At 35.3% G+C, this 24,251-nt stretch overlaps 1 protein-coding gene across 1 annotated transcript in view; it reads left to right on the top strand.

Annotated features, from left to right (window-relative positions):
* Positions 1 to 24,251, top strand: part of ELP3 (elongator acetyltransferase complex subunit 3) — a 91,962-nt gene that overhangs the window by 9,849 nt on the left and 57,862 nt on the right. Inside the window, exons 4-7 of the mRNA XM_077868727.1 lie at positions 10,422 to 10,492; positions 11,482 to 11,545; positions 12,951 to 13,019; positions 15,810 to 15,964. Of these exons, the coding sequence (XP_077724853.1) occupies positions 10,422 to 10,492; positions 11,482 to 11,545; positions 12,951 to 13,019; positions 15,810 to 15,964 (359 nt within the window). The remainder of the gene's footprint in view (positions 1 to 10,421; positions 10,493 to 11,481; positions 11,546 to 12,950; positions 13,020 to 15,809; positions 15,965 to 24,251) is intronic.

Below are 24,251 nucleotides of genomic sequence, written 5' to 3'. Positions count from 1 at the left end.
GGAGTGGATTACTGACCTACAAGACAAAGTAATGGAAAAGAATCAATCTGAATAAAAAGAGAAAAAAGAATTATGCAAACTGAAATACATTTAGGGAACTCAGTGACCCCATCAATCTTGCATTCATTAAAGGTGTCACAGAAGAGGTAGAGAGAGCAAAGGAGGCAGAGAATTTGTTTAAGGAAATAGAAGCTGAAAATTTACCCAATTTGGGGAGAGAAACCGATATCCATACCCAGGAGTTACAGTGAATGCCCAATACAAGTAACAAAAGCAGAAGCAGATCCATACCAAGACACATTATAATTAAAATGGCAAAAAGTAGTGATTTTAAAAAATACATATCTTAAAAGCAGCAAGATAGTTATATTCAGGAAACACCATAAGGCTATCAGGAGATTTTTCGGCAGAAACCTTATAAGCCGGAAGGGAGTGGCATGATATATTCAAATGAGAAATGGGAAAAGTAGCCAAGAATATCTTACCCAGCGAGGCTATCATTCAGAATAGAAAGGAAGATAGAGTTTCCCAAACAAAAACTAAAGGAGTTCATGACCATTAAAACCAGTCCCATGAGAAATATTAAAGAAGACTCTTGGAGTGGAAAGAAAGACCAAAAGTGATGGTATGAAGGTAGGAAACACAAAACCAGTAAAAATGAATATTATTGGAAAAAATCAGTTAAATAACCCACAAAATAAAAGGGGGTTAAAAAAATGACACCATATACGTAAAATGTGGGGAGGAAAGGAGTAAAGAATGAGTTCAAACTTAAACAACCGTCAACTTAACATAGACTGCTATAGGCAGAAGATTTATATATAAACCTAATGGTAACCACAAGTCAAAAACTAATAGATATGCAAAGATTAAAGGGAAAGGAATCCAAATAACTAAAGAAAATTAACAAACCATGAAAGAAAGAACAAGAAGAAAGGATCAGAAAAAAATGTCAGGAACAACCACAAAACAAGGAATAAAATGGCAAATAAGTATCAGTAATGACTTTGAATATATAAATGGATTAAATGCTCCAAAAGATATATGAAGTCAGAAAAATTAAAAAACAAGACTCACCTATATGCTGCTCACAGGAAACTAATTTTAGATCTAATGACATCTGCAGACTGAAAGTGAGAGGTTGGAGAAACATTTATTATGCAAGTTGATGTCAAAAGAAATCCAAGGTATATTGGACAAAATAGACAAAGACTGTAACAAAAGACAAAGAAGGACACTATATAATAATAAAAGGGACAATACAAGAAGATAAACAATTGTAAATATTTATGTACCCAATATGGGAGCACCAAAATATATTAAACAGTTAATAACAAACAAAGGACTAATACATAGTAATACTGTAATAGTAGGGAGCTTTAACAGGCCACTTACATTGATGGACAGATCAACCAGCCAGAAACAAGGAAGCACAAACACATTGGACCAGATGGATTTAACAGATATATTCAGAACATTCCATCTTAAAATAGCAGAATACACATTCTTTTCAAGTGTACGTGGAGCATTCTCTAGAAGAGATCATATGCTAGGTCAGAAAATAAGCCTCAACAAATTCAAGAAGATCAAAGTCCTACCATGCATCTTTTTCTGACCACAACACAATGAAACGAGAAGTCAACCACAAGAAAAAAATCTGGAAAGATTACAAATATATAGAGGCTAAATAACATGCTACTAAACAATGAATGGATCAATTGGGAAATAAAAGAACAAAAATTAAAAAGTACATGAACACAAATAAAAATGAAAACACAACAATCCAAACCTTTGGGATGCACCAAAAGTGATTCTAAGGAGAGGAAGTTTATAACAATACAGACCTACTCAGGAAGCAAGAAAAATCTCAAATTTACAAGCTACTCTTACAGCAAAAGGAGCTAGAAAAAGAACAAATGGAACCTAAAAGTAGCAGAAGGAAGGAAATAAAGATTAGAGCAGAAATAAATTATATAAAAACTAAGAAAATAATAGATCAATGAAATCAGGAGCTGGTGCTTTGAAAAAAAAATCGATAAAATTGATAAACCTCTAACCAGACTTTTCAAGAAAAACAGGAGAAAGGACTCAAAATCATAAGTGAGAGAGGAGAAATATCAACACCATAGAAATACAGTAATAAGAGAATATTATGATAAACTATATGCCATCAAATTAGACAGCTTATAAGAAATAAATCCCTAGAAACATATAAACTACCAAAACTGAAACAGGTAGAAATGGAAAATTTGAGGAGACTGATTACCAGCAAAGATATTGAATTAGTAATCAAAAAACTCCCAACAAACAAAAGTCCAGGACCAGTTGACTTCACAGGCAAAATTTACCAAACATTTAAAGAATTAAGAGTTAATACCTATTCCTCCAACTATTCCAAAAAATAGGAAGGAAAACTTCCAGATTCATTTTATGAGGCCAGCATTACCAAAAGCAGATAAAGACACCATTAAAAAGAGTCAGGTCAGTATTCCTGATCAATATAGATGATAAAAATCCTCAACAAAATACTAGCAAACCGAATCCAGTAATACATTTAAAAAAATCATTTCCCACAATTAAGTGAGATTTATTCCTGGGTTGAAATGGTGATTCAGTATTCACAAATCAATCAGTGTGATACATCACATCAGTAAGGGAAAGGAAAAGAACCATATGATTATTTCAGTAGACCCGGAAAAAGCATCTGACAAAGTACAACATCCATTCATGATAAAAACCCTTAACAAAGTAGGTTTAGAGGGAATATACCTCCGCATAATAAAGGCCATATATGAAAAACCTACAGCTTAACATCATTTTTTAAAAAGATTTTATTTATTTATTGAAAGACACAGAGAGAGGCAGAAACACAGACAGAGGGAGAAGCAGGCTCCATGCAGGGAACCTGACGTGGGACTCGATCCCCAGTCTCCAGAATCATGCCCTAGGCTGAAGGCAGCGCTAAACTGCTGAGCCACCTGGTCTACCCTAACATCATTGTTAATGGGGGAAAACAGAGCTTTTCCTCTAAGATCGGGAAAAAGATAAGATGTCTGATCTCACCGTTTTTATTCAGCATAGTACAGGAAGGCCTAGCAGCAGTGATCATACAACAAAAAATAAAAATTGTTCAAATCAGTAAGAAAGAAGTAAAACTTTCACTATTTGCAGATGACATGATAACTATATGTAAAAAAACCCAAAAGACTCCACCCAAAACCTGCTAGAACTGATAAATGATTTCAGTAAAATTGTATGATATAAAAATCAGTGTAGAGATACCTGTTGCATTTTTATATACCAATAATGAAGCATCAGAAAGTGCAATTAAGGGGCACTTGGGTGGCTCTCAGTTAAGTGTCTGACTCTTGATTTCAGCTCAGGTCATGATTTCAGGGTCATGAGATTGAGCCCTGCCTGGAGTTCCACACTCAGCATTGAGTCTGCTTGAAATTCTCTTTTTCCCTCTGATCCACCCTTCCCCCATTCACTCTCTTTCTCTCTAAAATAAATAAAAATCTTAAGAAAATGATATTAAACAATCCCATTTACAATGACACCAAAAAACAATATCCCTAGGAACAAATCTAACCAAAAGGTGAAAGACCTGTACTCTGAAAACTATAAAACACTGATGAAAGAAATTGAAGAGGACACAAAGAAATGTAGAAACATCCCATGCTCATGGATTAAAAGAACAAATATTGTTAAAATCTCTATGCTACCCAAAACAATCTACACATTTAATGCAATCCCTATCAAAATACCACTAGAATAAGCAATCCTAAAATTCATATGGAATCACTAAAAGACTCCAGATAGCCAGAGCAGTCTTGAAAAAGAAAAGCAAAATTGGAGGGATCACCATTCTTGACTTCCAAGTAATATTATAAAGCTGTAGTAATCAAAACAGCATGATACTGACACAAAAATAGACCCATAGATCAGTGGAATAGCATGAAAAGCCCAAACATAAACTTAGAACTGTATGGTCAATTAATGTTTGAAAAAGTAGGAAAGAATATACACTGGGAAAAAGTCTGTTCAACAAATGGTAGTTGGGAAAAACTGGACAGCAACATGGAAAAGAAAGAAACTGGACCGCTTTCCTATGCTATATACAAAAATGAGTTCGAAATGGATTAAAGACTTAGATATGAGACCTGAAACCATAAAAATCACAGAAGAGAACAGAGGCTGTAAATTCTTTGACATTGGCCATAGCAGCTTTTTCCTAGATATGTCTCCTGAGGCAAGGGAAATAAAAGCAAAAATAAACTGTTGTGGCTGCATCAAAATAGAAAGCTTCTGCACATCAGAGGAAACAAGAAAACCAAAAGGCAACCTACTGAACGGGAAAAGATATTTGCAAATGATATTAGTACCCAAAATATATAGAGAACTGATATAACTCAACATCCAAAAAACAAATAATCCAATTTAAAAGTGAGCAGAAGACGTGAAGAGACATTACTCCAAAGAAGACATCCAGATGGCCAAAAGACATGAAAAGATGCTCATCATGATTTGCCATCAGAGAAATGCAAATCAAAACCACAATGAGTTATCTCCTCACATTTGTCAGAATGGCTAAAAGCAACAACAGAAGATACAGCAGGTGTTGACAAGGATGTGGAGAGAAAGGAACGCTCTTGTACTGCTGGTGGGAATGCAAACTGGTGCAGCCACTGTGGAAATAGTATGGATGTTCCTCAAAAATTTTAAAATAGGGCAGCCCCGGTGGCGCAGCAGTTTAGCGCCGCCTGCGGCCCAGGGTGTGATCCTGGAGACCCGGGATTGAGTCCCACGTCGGGCTCCCTGCATGGAGCCTACTTCTCCCTCTGCCTGTGTCTCTGCCTCTCTCTCTCTCTCTCTCTCTCTCTCTCTGTGTGTGTGTGTGTGTGTGTGTGTGTGTGTTTCTCATGAATAAATAAATAAATAAATCTTTAAAAAAATTTTTTTAAATAGAACTGCCCTACAAACCATTAATCACACTACTGGTTATTTACCCAAAAGAATACAAAAACACTAATTCAGAGGAGTACGTGCACCCTGTTTTGTTTTGTTTTTTAGCATTATTTACAATAGCCAAATTATGGAAGCAGCCCATGTCCATTCATCCATGAATGGATAAAGGAGATGTGGCATACACACAAACACACACAACACACACACACACCATGTAATATCATTCAGCCATTAAAAAGAATGAAATCTTGCCATCTGACATGGATGGAGATAGTATCATGCTAAGCAAAATGAGGCAGTTAGAAAAAGACAAATGCCATATGATTTCACTCCTATGTGGTATTTAAGAAAAAATAAATGAGCAAAGGGAAAAAAAAAGAGAAAAATGAAGAAACTGACCTTAAGTATACAGTATTAACTGATGGTTACCAGAGGGGAAGGATTTAGGGGGATGGGCTAAATAGATGATGGGATTAAGGACTGTTGGTCTAAAAACTCATTGCAAAACCCAAGGTCACCTAGATTTTCTCCTATGTTATAGAAGTTTTATAGTTTTTTGACTTTACATTTAGGTCTGTGATCCATTTTGAGTTTGCATTTGACTTTTTGTTTTGCTTAGAACATAGTGATTATTCTTAGTAGTATCAGTATTAAATATAACAACAACTACCATATGTTGTTCACCTGTTACATACTGGCCTGTGTTTCTAATTTAATCCTCAAAACAGTTTTGAGGGGTAAGTAGTATTGTCTACATATTACAAATAAGAAAATACCCATTTAGGGACAGAGAAAAGAGTCAAACCTACATCTCCCAAGTCATGACTGACTTCAAAGTCATTGCATTTTCTACTTTATTGGTGATTTTTAAACTGTATTTTACAAAACTAGAATTCTTTAGAAGTCTTTTGGAGCTACTGTGGGGAATAATAAATAGGGAAGGCATAGAAGCAGGTACGTCTCTATTTCACCCAGGGCTCTAGCTTTTTATCTCTTATAAATTGAAGTTCTAAGTAAAATGTTACTTGAAAGAGAGGTCTACTGCTTAAAACTTTGAAAACTGCTGCACTTTTCTTCCCTGGTCCACCTTACCCTATCTTCTTAGCTCAATTAACTATTTATTTATTTACTTACTTACTTACTTACTTATTTGAAAGAGAGAGAGCACGCGTGCACAAGCAGGGAAAGGAGCAGAGGGAGAGGGACAAGCAGATTCCATGCTAGCACAGAGCCAAATGCGGGACCCAGTCTTACAACTCTGAGATCATCACTTGAGCTGACACAGAGTTGGGCACTTAACCAACTGAGCTCCCCAGATGCCTCATCAATTAACTCTTATTCAGCACAGCTCTTAGCAACTCAGGTAGGCTTCCCTGACTTCCCTGGTCAAGGCTAATTACCTTCTTCAGCATTCCTAGTATTTTCCACATGCTTCTAACCATGTGGTTTTGAAATAGCCTGTTTCTATGTGTCTTGCTCCCCTAGGTAGGTACGATTTCAGGGGACAGAAGCAGTGCATTAATATTTTTGTAGTCTCAAGGCCCATTTGCTCTGTGAGGCTTAGAACCTGGACTATATACTGGGCCCTCAATAAAGACTGTTGAGTTAGACTGACCTTATCAGTGGTATATACAGTTGTGGCTTATTTTAAATGTAAACATTTGTTTGAAAATCTAAATTTTTCAGATTTGCAATTTTTTAAAAATTTTGTACTTTTTCTAGATTACTAATGACTTAAATTTTAATAATTTTTTAAAGATTTATTTATTTATTTATTTATTTATTTATTTATGATAGACAGAGAGAGAGAGAGAGGGAGGCAGAGACAAAGGAGGAGGGAGAAGCAGGCTCCATGCCGGGAGCCCGACGCGGGACTCGATCCCGGGACTCCAGGATCACTCCCTGGGCCAAAGGCAGGCGCCAAACCGCTGAGCCACCCAGGGATCCCCTTAATAATTTTTATTGTGAAAAACAATCGAACTTAGAGAAAAATTGAAGGTCTAATATAAAGAACATTTTCCCCCTGAACCACTTGAGAGTATGTTGCAAAGTAAGTTGTATTTGAATACTTTAGTGTGCATTTCCTAAAAATAAGGACATTTCTTTATATCACCACAATACAGTGTCAAAATCAGGAATCTGGGATATCTGGGTGGCTCAGTGGTTGAGTGTCTGCCTTGGGTTCAGGGCATGTTCCTGGAGTTCCAGGATGGAGTCCTGCATCAGGGGCTTCCTGAAGGGAGCCTGCTTTTCCCTCTGCCTATGTCTCTGCCTCTGTCTCTCTTTGTCTTTCATGAATAAATAAATAAAATCTTTAAAAAAAAAATCAGGAATTTAACACTGATAAGTACTGTCCTCTAATCCTCAGACCTCATTCAAGTTTCACCCACTGTTTCAATAATCTACAGAATCCAGTTCAGAATCACATGTTGGATTTGGTTGTCATGTGTCTTTAGTCTGGACACTTCTTATTGTTTTCTTGACTTCATTACAGTAACACTTTTGAAGGTTTCAGGCAGGTTATTTTATAGCATGTTCCTCAGTTTAGTTTAATCAGATGTTTCCTCATAATTAGATTCATGTTACGCATATTTAGCAGGGACATCACAGAAGCTAATCATGCGTTCTTATTGTATCCTATCAGGTGGTAGGTATATAGTTTGAATTTGTCCTGTCACTGATAATGTTCTTTTTTTCTCATTGAGGTAAAATTGGTATATAACATTATATTAGTTTCAAGTGTATAAGATAATAATTTGATATTTGTATACACTAAAAGTGATCACAGTAATTTTCATTACCATCCATCACCATACAATTGACCCTCTTCACCAGTTTGGTCCATCCCTTAGTGACCTCCCTCCTTGATAACCCCCAGTCTGTTCTCTGCATATATAGGTTTTGTTCTGTTTTTTACATTCTACATATAAGTGAAGTCATATGGTATTTGTCTTTCTCTGACTTACTTCATCTACCATTTAATACCCTCGGGGTCCATCTGTGTTACCACAAATGGCAAGATTTCATTCTGTTTCATGGCTGAGCTATATTCCAGTGTGTGTGTGTGTGTGTGTGTGTGTATGTAGCATACTTTCTTTATCCATTCATCCATTGATGGACACAAGTTGTTTCTATGTCTTGGCTATTGTAAACAATGTTGCAGTAAACATAGGGGTGCATATCTTTTCAAAATAGTGATTTAATTTTTTTTAGAATAAATACCAAGAAGTGGAATAACTAGATCATATTGTAGACCTATTTTTAATTCTAACCTTCATACTGATCTCAGTAACTGCACCGGTTTACAGTCCCACCAATAGTGCATGATGGTTCCCTTTTCTCTACATCCTCACCAGCACTTGTTATTTCTTATTTTTTTCATAGTAGCTATTCTAACAAGTAATATTTTATGATTTTAATGTTCATTTCCCTGATAATCAGTGATGTTGGACATCTTTTCATGTGCCTGCTGACCATCTGTATGTCTTTAGGAAAATGTTCAAGTCCCCTGCTCATTATTTAATCATATTGGTTTTTGCTATTGAGCTGAGTTTTTAAATATATTTTGGAATTAACTCTTTATTGGATATATGAATTGCAGATATTTTCTCCCACTCAATAGGTTGCCTTTTCCTTTTGTTGATGGTTGCCTTTGCTGTGCAGAAGCTCTTAATTTTGATGTAGTCCCATTTATTTTTGCTTTTGTCACCTTTGTTTTTGGAGTCAGGTCCAAAAGTTCGACACCCAGATGACCAATGAAAGGGAGCTTCTGCTTGTGTTTTTTCTAGAAGTTTTATGGTTTCGAGTCTTACATTCAAATCTTTATTCTATTTTGAGTTAATTTGTGTATTATGTAAGATAATGGTCTGCTTTAGTTCTTTTGTTTGTGGATGTCCAGTTTTCCCAACTCAGTTTATTGAAAAGACTGTCCTTTCCCCATTATATATTCTTAGCTTCTTTGTTGTAAATTAACTGATCATATATGAGGGATTTATTTCTGGGCTTTCTTTTTCTGTTCTGTTATCTATTTGTCTATTTTTATGCTAATACCATTTTGTGTAGTATAGTTTGAAATCAAGAGACCATGCATGACACCTTTATCCTTGTTCTTCTTTCTGATATTGTTCATTTTGATCAAGGTAGTATCTACCAGGCTTCTCTTATGTAAAGTTAATCTTTTTCACTTTGTAATTAAGTTTATGTGGTGACATACTTTGAGACTCTGTAAGTATTCTGTGCCTTATCAGATTTTCTGTTTGCTCGTTCATTTATTTGTATGAATGGGTTAGTGGTTTCCTATTTGGGGGGTTATAATCTGTTACTATCATTATTTATTTTGATGCTCAAATGATCCCTTATTTGGCCAGTAAGAACCTTTTCAGGCTGGTTTCTATATCTTTCTAAAATGTCCCCATCATTTTTTGAGCAGTTTATAGCTTTCTGTTATAATAAAATGTTCCATGTTCATCTTGTCCTTTATTTGCCCCAGGTCTGAAATAAGCCATTTCACTAAGGAGCCCTGCTTCCTTTCAGTGAAGAAAGATATTTAGAAACCAAGATGAGTGCTAATATGCATTGCTGTTAGGGTATTGCTGCTCCCAGATTGTGTCAGTGGGCCAAGCTAAGAACTATATCTGTATATATACAGACATATGTACTTACACATATACATAACACATTTGCACTTATATTTATTTGTATATCAGCGTATTTATTGAAAACTATGAGTTCACAGCACTACCTTCTATTCCATCCAAGTTCTTTTCCTTTCCATATTTATAACTTCCCTCTCTGATAATAAGAAACTTGGCTTGCATTCGCTTTAGTCTATATCCTGATTTGGCTGACTCCCTCCAAATGTAACCATACTTCTGTCTCTGTCATCACCCCCTTTCTGAAACACATACTGTCCTTATCCCAGGAAGGCTGTGACAGACCCCTTTGAGAATAGTTTGCACACACTCTATAAAGTGTAGCTCCTAGTTTAAATACTGTCTGCTCTAAATACTGAGATCCAGTATATCCGTGAGGAGATTGAGTTACAAAGGTTAGGTTTAGATATAATTTTATAGACTTTCATAAAGTAATTTTTTCTTGTAGGCTATTTTAGTAAAGTAAATCAAAGAGAGGGAATAGAATCACTATGACTTTGAAAATTAGTAATTCCATATTTTGCACTTAATTTGTAGTAAAATATAATACAAGCTAGTATATAAGGGCATTTGTATATTTTAGAAATTAAAAACATTGAAAAGATGACCCTTATACCCACTACTCAGTTTAAGAAATACAGCCTTACCAGTACTTTGAAGACACTTAAGTGCCATTTCTTTTCTTCCCCCCTTATGTACCATTTCCTGATTGCATTCCTTGCCCTCCTGAGACAAAACCACTCTCCAGAATTGTATATTTGTTATTCCATAATAGCTTTTTTATTAATCTTTCTTTTGTAGATTGCTGTCGTGGCTGTGATGTGCAAACCCCACAGATGCCCACATATCAGTTTTACAGGAAATATATGTGTGTAAGTGTGATGATTTTCATAAGTTGTGTGTGTACTTTAGTTGAATTCGTGAATTGAATTAAGACCCTAGAGTCTTAATCAGTGATGCTGGTAATATTTAAAACTTCGATTCAGTCGACTCATAAGTTAGTTCTTTGAAATAAACAGCCATTTTTTTTTTAAAGGTGTTTTATTTTTTTTTTTTTTAATTTTTATTTATTTATGATAGTCACAGAGAGAGAGAGAGAGGCAGAGACACAGGCAGAGGGAGAAGCAGGCTCCATGCACCGGGAGCCCGACGTGGGATTCGATCCCGGGTCTCCAGGATCGCGCCCTGAGCCAAAGGCAGGCGCCAAACCGCTGCGCCACCCAGGGATCCCTAAACAGCCATTGATAGGATGTTTCACTGCTTTAAAAATGAAACATAAAGATTTTAATATGTTGCAATAAACAATAAAAAAATACATACGTTATAGAACTCATAAGAGTGACAGTCTATTAACTTGATAAATAAAACATGTAAATATGAGGGGCCTGAATTCTAAATGTCAGAAATTTAAAATGAGTTTGGATTAGAAAAGTATCAGATTAAAAAGTTACCCATATAAATAACATTTAAACTTCTTAAATTTAGATAATTGGAAAAATAGGCAGAATAATATGCATAATTCTAAGTAGGAGGATTAAATGAGAGAAAGATTTTCTTAAGTTTGGTTACCAAGAGAGCATTGTATCATTCCAAGCCTAGGAAAACCTAGGTCCTGTTAATTACTTCTAAAAGCTTAAACCTCTAAAATAACAGTGACTGCAACATTCTGAAAATGACTACAATAATGTTCCTTATATGTTTATTGTGGAAAATATAGATACTACAAAGGTAGACTCTTCTATTAGGATTTGAAAATGAAGCTTGTTTGCTCTCAGGATTTTATGGAAACTGCAGATACTTGAACTAGAGTATTGAACTAAGTTTTGTATCTGACATCTTCATTCTTTGGTTGTATTGACAGATACTGCCCCGGTGGACCTGATTCAGATTTTGAATATTCAACCCAGTCTTATACTGGATATGAGGTAAAGTAATGTGAGGTTGTTGTGAGGAAGTGTAACATCATTCTTTACCTATAGTGTGCTTGTACAAGTATGAGCACAAGTACAAGTACTGGCTTTGTTAAATTTTTTTTATTTTTTATTTTTTTCTTGATTACAGAAGTTGTTCATTCATCAAATATTTGCTGAGTGTCTACATATATTGCTCTAGTCACTGGAAAAATTCTTATATAAGTACTTGTTATATATTTCAAACTGTTCTAAGTTGCTTTATAACTTTAAACCTTACAGTAGCATCTTGAAGGTAGACACTGTAAGTATCCTGGTTTTGTGAATAAGGAAACAGGCTTAGAAGTCCTAAACATCTGGCCCAGAAACACACTGCTAATAAATGACAGAGCCAGCTTTTGAATTCTTTGTTCCTCACCACCACATTATACTCTCTTCAGCACTGAAAAATGGACAAAGTGCCTGATCATATGGAATTTACATTCCAATAATTGGAGATAGACCATAAAGAAGAAAATATCTGGTGCTAGTAAATGCTAAACAGAGAAGTAAAATTGAGTTATATCTGTAGAAGCTGAATAGATACTTTAGCCATGATGGTTAGGTTAGTCACTTCTGAGGAAGTGATACTTAAACTGAGTCCTGAATGATATGAAGGAGCCATTGCAGGAATATCAGGAGAGAGCATTCCAGCAGAGAGAGTAGTTAGAACAAGGAGCAATGGCAGAAACAACAGTGGAGTGTACCAGGACATAGTGGGTAAGAGGAAGAAAGAGATTGGAGAGACAAATGATATAGGAGTTTGTAAACTGGGCAAAGAGTTTGGATTTTATTATAGGTGTCATGAGAAGCTATTAAGGTTGAAGGCAGGGGAATGATCTGTTCCAAGGTTGGGTTTTAAAAGATCATTTGATGCTGTGTGGGTAATGGATTAGAGAGGGGATGAGGTGCAAGCAGGAGAACAGCAAGCAGGCTTTTGAAGCAGTCAGCCTCCTCCAAAGAGGTCAGCACCTAGCAAACCACTGGATTTTTTCTTCTTATACATGGTATTTCACTTTTTACTTGTTTTCCATAGTTCAGGTTTTTAAAAATACAAAAAGGAATTATTCAGTGAAAAGGCTCCCTCTCACTTCTGTCCCTTAACCATCCCTTTCTGCTCCAGCAGAAAGTGACCCTGTAGATTTCCTAAGTGTTTACACAAAGATAAATATGATTCAAGGAGATCCCTGCTGTTCAGATACTTAAGACAGTGGGGGTGGAGACTAGCCAGATGCTATTCAGAACATTATTTTGATCCCTAACAAGACTGAAGAAGGAAGGAGCACAAGAGAATTTTATTTTTAATACAGTCCTTTTGAAACTACTTTTTATTTTTTATTCAACGTGGGCCCAGCAGGAGATTTTTCTCTTTTTTTCATAGCCGACCTCCATGAGAGCTATCCGTGCTAGATATGACCCTTATCTACAGACAAGACACCGAATAGAACAGGTAAGTTTTCAAAAAGCATTTTTAAATTAGATTTTTGTACACAGTTGGAAGGTATTATTGTTTGATTTGAGTTGAACCTTAAATACCTAAAAGAATGTCTTTCCCTCAGTAAGTTTTTAATATCCACCTGAGGGAGGGAGACTGTTTTAATACCCAGCAAAGTAAAAAACACTACTTCCATTAAAGACTGTATTATTTTCTTTAAGGGTTTTATAATCTCTAAATTTCTTTCAACTTGTACAAACTCATTTACTGTATGAAATTTACAGATGTGTATGTGTGGAAGTTCTTAATAGTTGAATGGATTGAAGTTTTGCTTCCATAGGCCACTTAAGTATTATGCCTGATTTGCCAGAATGGGAATAGGGAATTGACTGCAAAAGGTAGGAGGAACTCTTGGGAGTCATGAAATTGTTCTACATTATGACTTTGGTGATAGTTATACAACTCCAAACACTTATCCAAACTCATTCAGTTTTATACCTAAAAATTAATTGATTTTATTGTATGTAAATTATACTTCAATATAACTGATTAAAAACAAGTCCTGTGTAAATGGCCTTCCTCTGTTTGGGAAATCTGAACATTAATACAGGTTTTCTTTTTTACATTTCTATTTTGAACTCACCCAGTTTAAAAAAGTGTGAACACTAATTTTAACAGTAACATCTAATAGGGCATCTACAGAATCTCCAATGGAAATTACTATATACCATTAGTAATTAAGTCATTTCTTTGTTTGACTAGTATTAGTGAATACCAGCCAGTTCAGATTTTTCACTTCACTGTCACCCAAACATATGTGCATCAGGCTTGTCAGCTATAGGAGAAGACTCCACCTGGGTGGAACCTACATAGTTTCAAAAGGCATGTTCTAAACTGAACAATGCTTCAGTTTCTTATTTAGCCATGGTATTTAATTCATTTAAAATGTTTCAGTAGAGTATGAAATTTTTATGTTTACTAAAAAAGGAATGGGTTTTAAAAGATTTAGAAACTACCATAAAGCAGTGATTCTTTTCTTAACTATAAATACACTAGAACCACCTGAGTATCTTTTCCAAAACATATGCCAGCATTTCACCTTTGGAGCTCTGATCAAGTGTGGTTTAGGGTCCTGCAAGATATTTTGAAAAAAGTACCAGGATAATTTTATCCCTTGTAAACTGTTACAGATACAGAGCTTTCTTTTAGTGTGTATGTGTGTGTGTGTGTATGTGTGTGTATGCCTATGTGTGTGTACACAGCTTACTTATGTACTTAAATATGTTTGTATGTATGTATATGTATATATGAATATGATTTATGTACATAAAGAAAAACATATGTATAAATTGTTACTTGCCATTTTCAGAAACATTAAAAGGTTCCTTTTTGTCCCTAGTAAGTGTAGACGTCCTTTACATAGTGCATTAATTTGAGTTCATATTGTGGTAGTCTACTTGACCTAGTTTTTCTCAACTCTGAGTTATAGCAAGAAATTTTTTTAGATTGAAGTGTAGTTGGCACACCATGTTACATTAGTTTCAGGTGTCTACCATAGTGCGTTAACATGTCTATTTGTTATGCTGTGCTCACCACAAGTGTAGCTACCATTGATCACCATACAACGCTGTTAAAATATCATTGACTATATTTTCTATGCTGCTTTATTCCTGTGACTTACTCATTCCATAACTGGAAGCCCACATCTCCTACTGCCCTTTACCTATTTTGTCCATCTCCTCACACACTTCCCTCTGCATTTATGAATCTTTCTGCTTTTTGTTTGTTTTTGTTTTTTAGATTCCACATATAAATGAAATCATATGGTATTTTTTTTTCCTGTCTGACTTATTTCACTTAATACCCTCTGGTTCCCTCCACGTTGTTGTAAATGGCAAGATCCCATCCTTTTTTATGGCTGTGTTATATTCCTGTGTGTGTGTATCTATCTCATCTTTATCCATTTGTCTATCAGTGTCCACTGATAGACTGTTGTTTTCATATCTTGGCTACTATAAATAATGCAATAAACATAGTAGTGCATATATTTTTTCGAACTAGTGTTTTTATTTTCTTTGGGTAGATACTCAGTAGTGGAATTACTAGACCATATTGAATTTCTATTTTTAATTTTTTTGAGGAACCTAAGAAATTTAAATACCTGTTTTTAAAATTTAGAATCTTGGCTTATTATGTACCATTCTCTCCCCTAGTAGAAAGATATACTATTTCATATTTTATCAGTCAGATTTTTATTTTCCTTTTTTTCCCCCCAGAAAGCAGTGCCACCTCTGCTCAAAATCTTCACAATTGATTTGAAACTTATGGTTTTGATTTAAAGCTGCTGTCTTAATTTTTCTTTCTAATGTAGTGTTCTTTTTCTTCCATTGGCATCAAGTCCTGATTATGTTGCATGTAGTCATCTTTTTTGTTTCCAAGGCTTACTGCAAGGTCTGACATAAAAATATGTGATCAATAAATATAAGTATTATGTTGCATATTGTTTTATATTATTATATTTGCCCTTCCTACTTTCTGGTTTATATTCCATGTGTTTTTAAATATTCACATAGATATCAATGTCAGGCTTCTTGCTTACTCTTTTTAATTCTCCCTTTCCCTCCATGAGTTATAATTTTTTTTCTTTCAGACTCTGAAGTCTGTTTTTTTAATCCACAGAATTTGCTAAATATGTTTAATTGCTTTTTCATGAAACTACTACAAAATAATATTAGAAATTTGCCATGCCTTCTTAAGGTAGTTGACTATATCTGTTTAATGCTGATGAATTTATATTTATTTCAGTTAAAACAACTTGGTCACAGTGTGGATAAAGTGGAGTTTATTGTGATGGGTGGAACATTTATGGCTCTTCCAGAAGAATACAGAGATTATTTTATTCGAAATTTACATGATGCCTTATCAGGACATACCTCCAACAATATTTACGAGGCAGTCAAGTAAGAAATCCTTATGTTACCATATTCTCCACGTGATTGTCAGTTTATCCTCTTAGCCACAGCCTGTGAAATTTCCTTCTGCTCTACATCTATATTCCTAGTTCCTTGGTGGTGGTGGGGAGTTTTGTTATTATTTGTGTAATTTTGATGGGTTATAATTAAATACTTTTTTGTACTTTTGTTGGGATATAATTGACATATAGCATTGTAAAAGCTTATGGTGTACATAGCATAAGGACTTACATATATCGTGAAAGGATCACCAAGTCAGCTTAGTTAGCATCCATTACCTTATACATTCCTAGTTTTCAAAGTTATGCCTATTTTGTGGGAAAAGATTATTTTCATTGAAAAAAAAATTATTGTTTTTAAAAAGGTGAGCATGATTTGTTGACATTAGTATTCTCTGAGAAAGAGTGATTCATAAAATCACTGAAGTTTTTTTCAACCTTAGGCTGGTCTAAACCACAGGAGTAGTTTTGATTTGACTAGTTGAGTTTTCAGCCTATTCAAAAAGAGTACCAGGGGTACACTTTATGTAAAACATCTAGCTGCCATAAAATCAACAAAACAAGCGATTTTTATTTATAACAATAATAACTACTAAATTTCTGTTTATTGATGAGATCACTTATTGTAGTTGATAAAACAAAAAGAGTTATGCATTCTTTTGATATCTCATATCTCAGTTTTTGGCAAGAATACTGACGTTCCATATATAGTTCAGTTATTTAAAAAGTATTAAAGTAGTTTTTATTTTCAGAAGTTTCAGGAAAACCTAATTACCATATACTATTCCCTCTTATTTACTGAATGTTTATGGAGGGTCCAGTATATGCTGTGCATTGCCTTAAGCACTGGAAATAAGACAGATGTTTTTCTTGCCCTGTGGTGCTTGATTTCTACTAGTTCAACAAGTAAACAGGAATGCTGTGGTAGAAATTGACTGCTGTGGTAAAGAGTAAGATTATTCTCTAAACGAAGTGGTAATATTTAAGCTGAGACCTGAAGTATACGGAGGAATCAGGCCAAGAGCAGAAAGAAATAAGACAAAGGCACTGTAATGGGGAAGATCTTGGAGTCTTCTAGAAACAGAGAGACCAGTATGACTAGATTCCAGTGAACAAAGGAGAGAATGTCATAACGTGAGCTTAAAGAGTTAAGTGTAGGCCAGAGAATATAATGCTTTGAGGATCCAAAATTTTATTTGAAATGCAGTAGGAAGTAGATGGTTTTAAGCAGGAGAGTGACACATTCATGTCGATAAGAAGGTCATTCTGTCTATTGTCTGGCTAATGGATTAGAGAATTACAAGAGTAAAAGTGAGAAGCCAGATAGAAAACTATTATATCCATTATAGCTCAGTTGAGGGTGGTGGCAGTAATGATGGAGAAGAGAGAATGGATTAGAGCTCTGTTTTATTGTTGCAAATGACAGGACTTTGGGTTGGGAGTGAGAAAGAGGAAGGAATCAAGAATGATACCCAGTTTTTGGTTATAGGAAGTGAATAATGGGTAGTGCCATATGCTGAGATGGATAAAACAGGGGAAGACCAGGTTTTGGGGAGAAAATCAAGAGTTTTACCTTGGATATGTTAATTTTGAAATGTCTGTTACATTCAAGTGGAGATTCAGGTAGGCTATACAAGAGACATCTGAGCTAGCAATGCAAAATTGGAAGTTATCAGCATATAGATGACATTAATAGCCATGCAGATGAATAAGATCACCTAATATGGGAGAGTTACCAGTCTCCAAGGTAGACAATGTGAAAAAGCAGTTTTTAGAGCATTTGCTACAGTGTGGATCCCACCATTTTTATGTACATGCATATAAATGTAAATGCATGGAAATGGAAATGCTAGAAATGCGTGCAAAGCTTAGACAATGTAAATGCATGGAAGAGGTAATAGAGTGATGATTATTGTGGGCAGTAGTTAGAGCTGAAGAAGAAGGGATATGGAAGATGGGGGTAAAGAAGGACATTTATGTTTATTCTGTACACCATGTTCTGGGCATTGTGATACATATTTATTCATTTACTTAAAATCACAGTAAAGCTTTGAGTTAAGTGTTTAAGTTATCTCTGTTTTACAGGTGAGGAAACTAAGGCACAGAGATTTTTTTTTTTTTTTTTTAAGATTTTATTTATTTATTCATGATAGTCACAGAGAGAGAGAGAGGCAGAGACACAGGCAGAGGGAGAAGCAGGCTCCATGCACCGGGAGCCCGACGTGGGATTCGATCCTGGGTCTCCAGGATCGTGCCCTGGGCCAAAGGCAGGCGCCAAACCGCTGCGCCACCCAGGGATCCCCTAAGGCACAGAGATTAAACAACTTACCAAAGTTATACAGGTAGCTGGTGGCGGAGTGGGGCTATGAAACCAGGCCACTTTGCTTTCGGAGTCTGAACTTTGCTATAATGCAAGAAACTGTGCTAGGTGTAAAAATGTATGAGAGTGTGTCTCTATGTGTATATAAGCACACATGTTTGTACATCATCAGAGCTTCAAAACAGTGGAAGAAATATCTCTCTGGAGTTTTTTTTTTTTTTTTTTTTTTAAATACTCCTCTTCTGCCTTTCGGCTTTTTTCTGGCTTTTATATCAGGGAGAGAGGGTCACATAGCTGGTTACAAAGTTGTCCAAATAGTGCCTCTCAGAAAATTTTTTGTAGGGTCATAAGTGGAACCAAAGTTTGAATGAACCTAAAGGTGGTTTTCATTGGCTTGAAAATAAAATGATTCTTGGCACATAGTAGCCATAAGTAAATATGTGAATGAATTTTGAATGAATGATCAGTCTGTAGGTCAAATACTGACAGCTAATTAGGTAGGGCAACCTCTTAGAATGCGGACATCTTTTGTGTCCTTCCTACTTTCCCTATCCCCTTAGCAATCAAAGATATCTTGAGGGGTATGTAGAAAGAGTGCAGCAGCTGAGTGAGTGTGTGAGGAACCTACTTTGTTTGACTGCCTCTACAGAATGTGATGGTTTAATTCTATGTCCATGAATCTAAACTTTTAACAACAGCTGGCTGCTGTGATCTCTTCCTTCTACAAGATGAGATGATGACCACATTTTTACTGCTTATTCAAAACCTTGATCATTCATGAATATAAGTCATTCTTAGTGAAACACTGAAGTCTTTGGAACTTTAGAGGAATAGTGATGTAATCCAACCCATTCTTCTTGATAATACTGAAAATCAGATGATAGTTTAGAATAAAATGTAATTTTAGGGGAAACAACATTAATTAGTTCAAAGCTCCATGACATTGAAATGGCAGCTGCATTTCAGAGTTACTGACTAAAATTTATTTAACTCTGAGAATTCTCTAACAGGATAGTCTATCAAGACCTTTGACTTTTTCTACCCACACTCAAATACTCTCTTCTCAGTGCAGCTCTTCTCGTGTTGAAGACCTTATTTACTACGTGGAATTGAGTATACTGTCTTGGCTTGCCCTGCCCTCCCAGCCTGCATAAAAGATTGCCACAAAGCTTTTCACAGTCTACACTTTGGGTATCCCAGGTCATATGAGCTAGGTTAACTGAAGATCTGCATAATGAATTTTTAGGATACAGCTAGTTTGACATTTTTATCAATTGAAACTTTAAAATTTTTGCTGTATTCCTGGTGTGAAGTTTTAGCTTTATTTTCGCAGAAATGTTCTAGTGCCTTTTGTAAGTTCTCCATTGTTAGGGTAAAAATAGAGTTTATATTATAACTGCTCAGCTTCAGATCATGATGTATTTGTAGAAAAAGCCTGTTGGAGAAGAAAGCCTCTTTCTGTAATGGACTAGGCAAAGCCAGCATTGTTTTGTTTCTGTTCTTGAATTTACCTCAAGAGGGCAACAAACACTTTACTTTCAGATGAAAATTCATATATGATTTGAGTCTTCATTGCAACAAATCTCATGAATGGCTCTTGGGAAGTAATAAAAGTACAATCTGGGAGCCATAAAACCATCCATAAATGTTACACTGAATCATGCCAACCCACACTTGACATGTTTTGTTCTTTCTCCTGGTCTCTATACTTTTATGAGATAATCTGGAAAAAGTTGATTTTTGGCACCTTGTTTGCTTTGTTGAGGTAAATTTTTGCTATCAACTCCCTACAATAAAGATGGTAGTTTTTAGAGAAATGTTATATAGTTTAAAGAAATAGCTGTCTGCTTTGTACTACAGAACTAGAGACATAGAAAACCATTTTCAAATGATAGCATTTTCTGATTTAATAAAGAACAGCTCACAAATACTGGTTTGAACATAATGTGTTTTCTTCAAAATTTTTAGATGAGCTATTTACCTCTCCATTCTCTATGTTATCTTGTACCAAGAGTATTTGTGAAGACTGGCTGGATTACCCAGAATGGCTGACCTTTCTCAGATGTAAAGTAACGAACTTCATGTTTGTTTTAGTACCAGTTGATATTGGTTGGTTGTTATTGCTGAGTACACATATGCAATACTGATTTACACTAGCATAGCAGAGGTTTTTGTTTAAAAGATTTATTTTATTTATTTTTAAAAATTCATTTGTTAGAGAGAGACAGAGATAGCACATGCATGCACACATACACTAGAGCGAGAGGGAGAGAGAGAGAGCAAGCATGAGCAGGGAGAGAGAGAAGCAGACTCCCTGCTGAGCAGGGAGGCTGATCTGAGGCTCTAACTATGTAAGGCTTAATCCCAGTACCCCAGGATCATAACCTGAGCCAAAGGCAGTGCTTAACCAACTGAGCCACCCAGACTGCCCTAAAAGATTAATTTTTAAATTAGGTTAAAAATTACATAGTGACAGATAAGTCTATGATGTTTAAAGTTAGAAATCTTCAAATTGCAGTTAGCTCCTGTTACTCTCCTTTGTTATCTGGTGTCTAACCTGATCACAGTTTAGGCTGTATTTAAACCTGATTAAAGGTTTGCTTTTTACAAAAGATTAAAAGTTAAGGTAAGGTAAAACCGTAAAAGTGAACCTGGTTATTATTTATAGCAAGTTAGTAGCAAAAGTATGTTATATCCTTGCAAATAGAAGAATTAGAAAGCTGAATGAAAGAGTTCAAGGATAAAGCAGGTATAGTTCCTGTGAAGGCAAATTAAATCAAGCAAAGTGATAATCACTCATTTCTATCAGCTAGACCAAGACTTCAGTTTTCTCGAGAGAGCGACAATTACTGATAACTGTTGTCCTCTAAAAATCATAGCTCTGGAGATGAAAAGGAGCAGCAGTGGGATCTGAGTCACCCATTCACTGGAATGCAAATATTGCCAAATAACTCAGAGTAACCTTTTAAAATAGTTTTATTCCTTTTTAATCAGTCCTGCCCAGAAGCAGTTTTACATTCCATCTTTAATGCTTCTTGGCTGTTTTCAGAAGATGCAATTTGAAAGGGTAGTTACCCATCAAGAAGTGGGTGAGTCATACCTTCTCTCAGTGGAATTCTTAATTCATTTCCGTTCCTTCCTCTTTTTTGCCCCTCATCAATGACTTTAAGTCCTCCAGCTGTGTCCTTATGTGTCTTGGAAAAAGCTAGAGTCCTAGATAATGCTGTATACCAGGCCTAAGGGACAGTTTCAGAGGCTTGCAGAAGTTAGGGAGAAAGCAAAAGCAGCCTCAGAAGGCTTGAAAGTGACTGTGTTCTTCTTGCTGCCCTATGCCTTATTTCTGGCATGCTTCAGACTTCTTGAATTTCTGGGCTTTGGCTCTAATATACTCCCCACTCATCACTCTATATATTGACCTTTTTACTTCCTCCCTTAGTCAACCGGATTTTCATTGATGGTGATCAGGATCCTTAACATTGGCAGTTCTAACCTAAAATGTAATCTATTATCTTAGCTATATTTTTCTTCCCATATTTTATTTGAAAAAAAAAAAGAATTTTTCAATGAGCACTACATACTTGTCACCTGAGTTCTACAGTACATGCTTTGTCACCTACTTATCCAATTATCCGTTTCTTTAACCATCCATGGATCCCTTCTCTTTTTTTATGCAGTTCAAAGTATGTTGCAGACTTCAGTACACTTTCTAAATATATCATCATGTACATCATTAACTAGTCCACTGTGTTGTTTTCTTTTGACGTAGGTTTATATACAATGAAGTGCAAAGGTCTTAAGTGTACCATTTCATGAGTTCTAAGAAGTACATATACCTGTGCATATACCCATTAAGATATAGAACGTAACCATCATCCCAGAAAGTTTCCTTGTGCACCTTCCCAGTAAATTCTCACCTGTACCTCCTAAAAGCAGAGTAACCTTTTACTTTCGCTTTATAATAATAATAACCATTATTCCCCTCTCCCTTTTCTTTTCCCCTTTCCATATAACCATATAGTATATACTCTTTTGTGTAAGACTTCTTTCACTGAGCATAGTATTTTGAGATTCATTAATGTGATTGGGTATTTCAGTGATTGTGCTGAGTAGTATTCCATTGTATGCATTGACCACAGTTTATCTGTTCAATTGATAGACACTTGAACTGTTTCCCATTTTTTGTTATTATGATAAAACTTTAGTGAACATCCTTGTACAAGTCTTACTATAAATATAGTATTTATTTCTGTTGGGTAATAGTTAGAAGTAGAATTGCTACATCATATGTTTAATTTTATAAGAAACTGCCAGACGTTTTTCCAATGTAGTTGTACTGTTTGTACTCCCACCAGTGATGTATGAGCATTTGGTTGTTCAACATACTCACCAACATATGGTGTTGTCAGTCTTTTTAATTTTAGCCATTCTAGTAGGTGTGTAATGATATCTCATTGTGGCTTTAATTTGCATTTTCCTGATGACTAATGAGGATGAATACTTTATTATGTGCTTATGCTTTCTCTATATGTTTCCTTTGTGAAGTGTCAAAATCTTGTGCCCATTTTTTATTGGGCTGTTATAAATCCTGGATACTAGTCCCTTGTTAGCTTTTACTTTACAGATATGAAAACCCAGTCTGGCTTGAGCATTCATTATATTAAGAATAACTTTAAGCAGTTTTTATTTTGATGAAGTCTAATTTAGCATTTTATTTCTTTAATAGTTATTACTTTTTGTATTGTCTCTATTAACTCTGTGTGTACTCCCAAGACAAGAAGATACTCTCCTATGTTTTCTTCTAATTCTAGTTTTAGCTTTTTATATTTATCTTGCCTTATGATCCATCTTTTTTTTTTTAAGATTTTATGTATTTATTCATGAGAGACACACAGAGAGAGGCAGAGACATACATAGAGGAAGAAGCAGGCTCCCTATAGGGAGCCTGCTGCGGAACTCGATCCCAGGACCCTGGGATCGTGCTCTGAGCCTAAGGCAGACATTCAACCACTGAGCCACCCAGGTGCTCCAGGCTTATATCCATCTTGAATTAAGTTTTATATGTAGTGTGAGATAGGAGTTGAGGTTTCTTTTTTTCCGTGTAGGTAGACATCTAATTGTTTCAACAGTACTTGTTTAAAAACTTTCCTTTCCCATTTAGATTATATTGGAAGCTTTGTCAAAAATTGATTGACTATACATGTGGAACTGGGCTTTCTTCTGTTCCATTAATCTATTTTTCAATTCCTTTTTTTTTTTTTTAAGATTTTATTTATTCATGAAAGACAGAGAGAGAGGCAGAGACATAGACAGAGGGAGAATCGTGCTTCCTGGTATGGGACTTGATCCTAGGACCCTGGGATCACGACGTGAGCTGAAGGTGGACATTCAACCACTGAGCCACCCAGGCATCCCGATCTATTTTTCAATTCTTATGCCAGTAACATACTCTCTTGATTATTGTAGCTTTATAGTATATCTTGAAGTCAAGTAGTGTGAGTCATCTTTGTCATTGTTTTTCAAGATTGTCTTGGATATTCTAGTACCTTTTCATTTCTATGTTAATATTTAGAATCAGCCTGTCAATTTCTATTAAAAAGTGTGATAGGATTTAAAAAAAAGTGTGATAGGATTGTGTTAAAACTATAGAACAATTTGGAGAAAATTGACAATAATATTGAGTCTTCTGATCTATGATTATAGTCTGTCTCTTCATTTACTTAGGTCTTCTTTAGTTTCTTTTAGAAATCTCCATTGTAGAGATCTTGTTAGCCTTTTTAAATTTATTCCAAAATATTTTTTGTGTTTGTAGATGCTACAGAAATTGAACTTCTTCAAAATTTCATTTTCACATTATTTACAGATAGTGTTTAGATATACAATTGATTTTTGTATATTAACCTTGTATCATATTACTTTACTAAATACACTACTAGTTCTAAAAGTCATTTTTGTAAGT

Source organism: Canis aureus, chromosome 24 (genome assembly GCF_053574225.1).
Source record: "Canis aureus isolate CA01 chromosome 24, VMU_Caureus_v.1.0, whole genome shotgun sequence".
NCBI classification, from domain to species: Eukaryota; Metazoa; Chordata; class Mammalia; order Carnivora; family Canidae; genus Canis; species Canis aureus.
The sequence above is the reverse complement of the archived record's forward strand: the minus strand, read 5'-3'. Positions and strand labels throughout refer to the sequence as shown.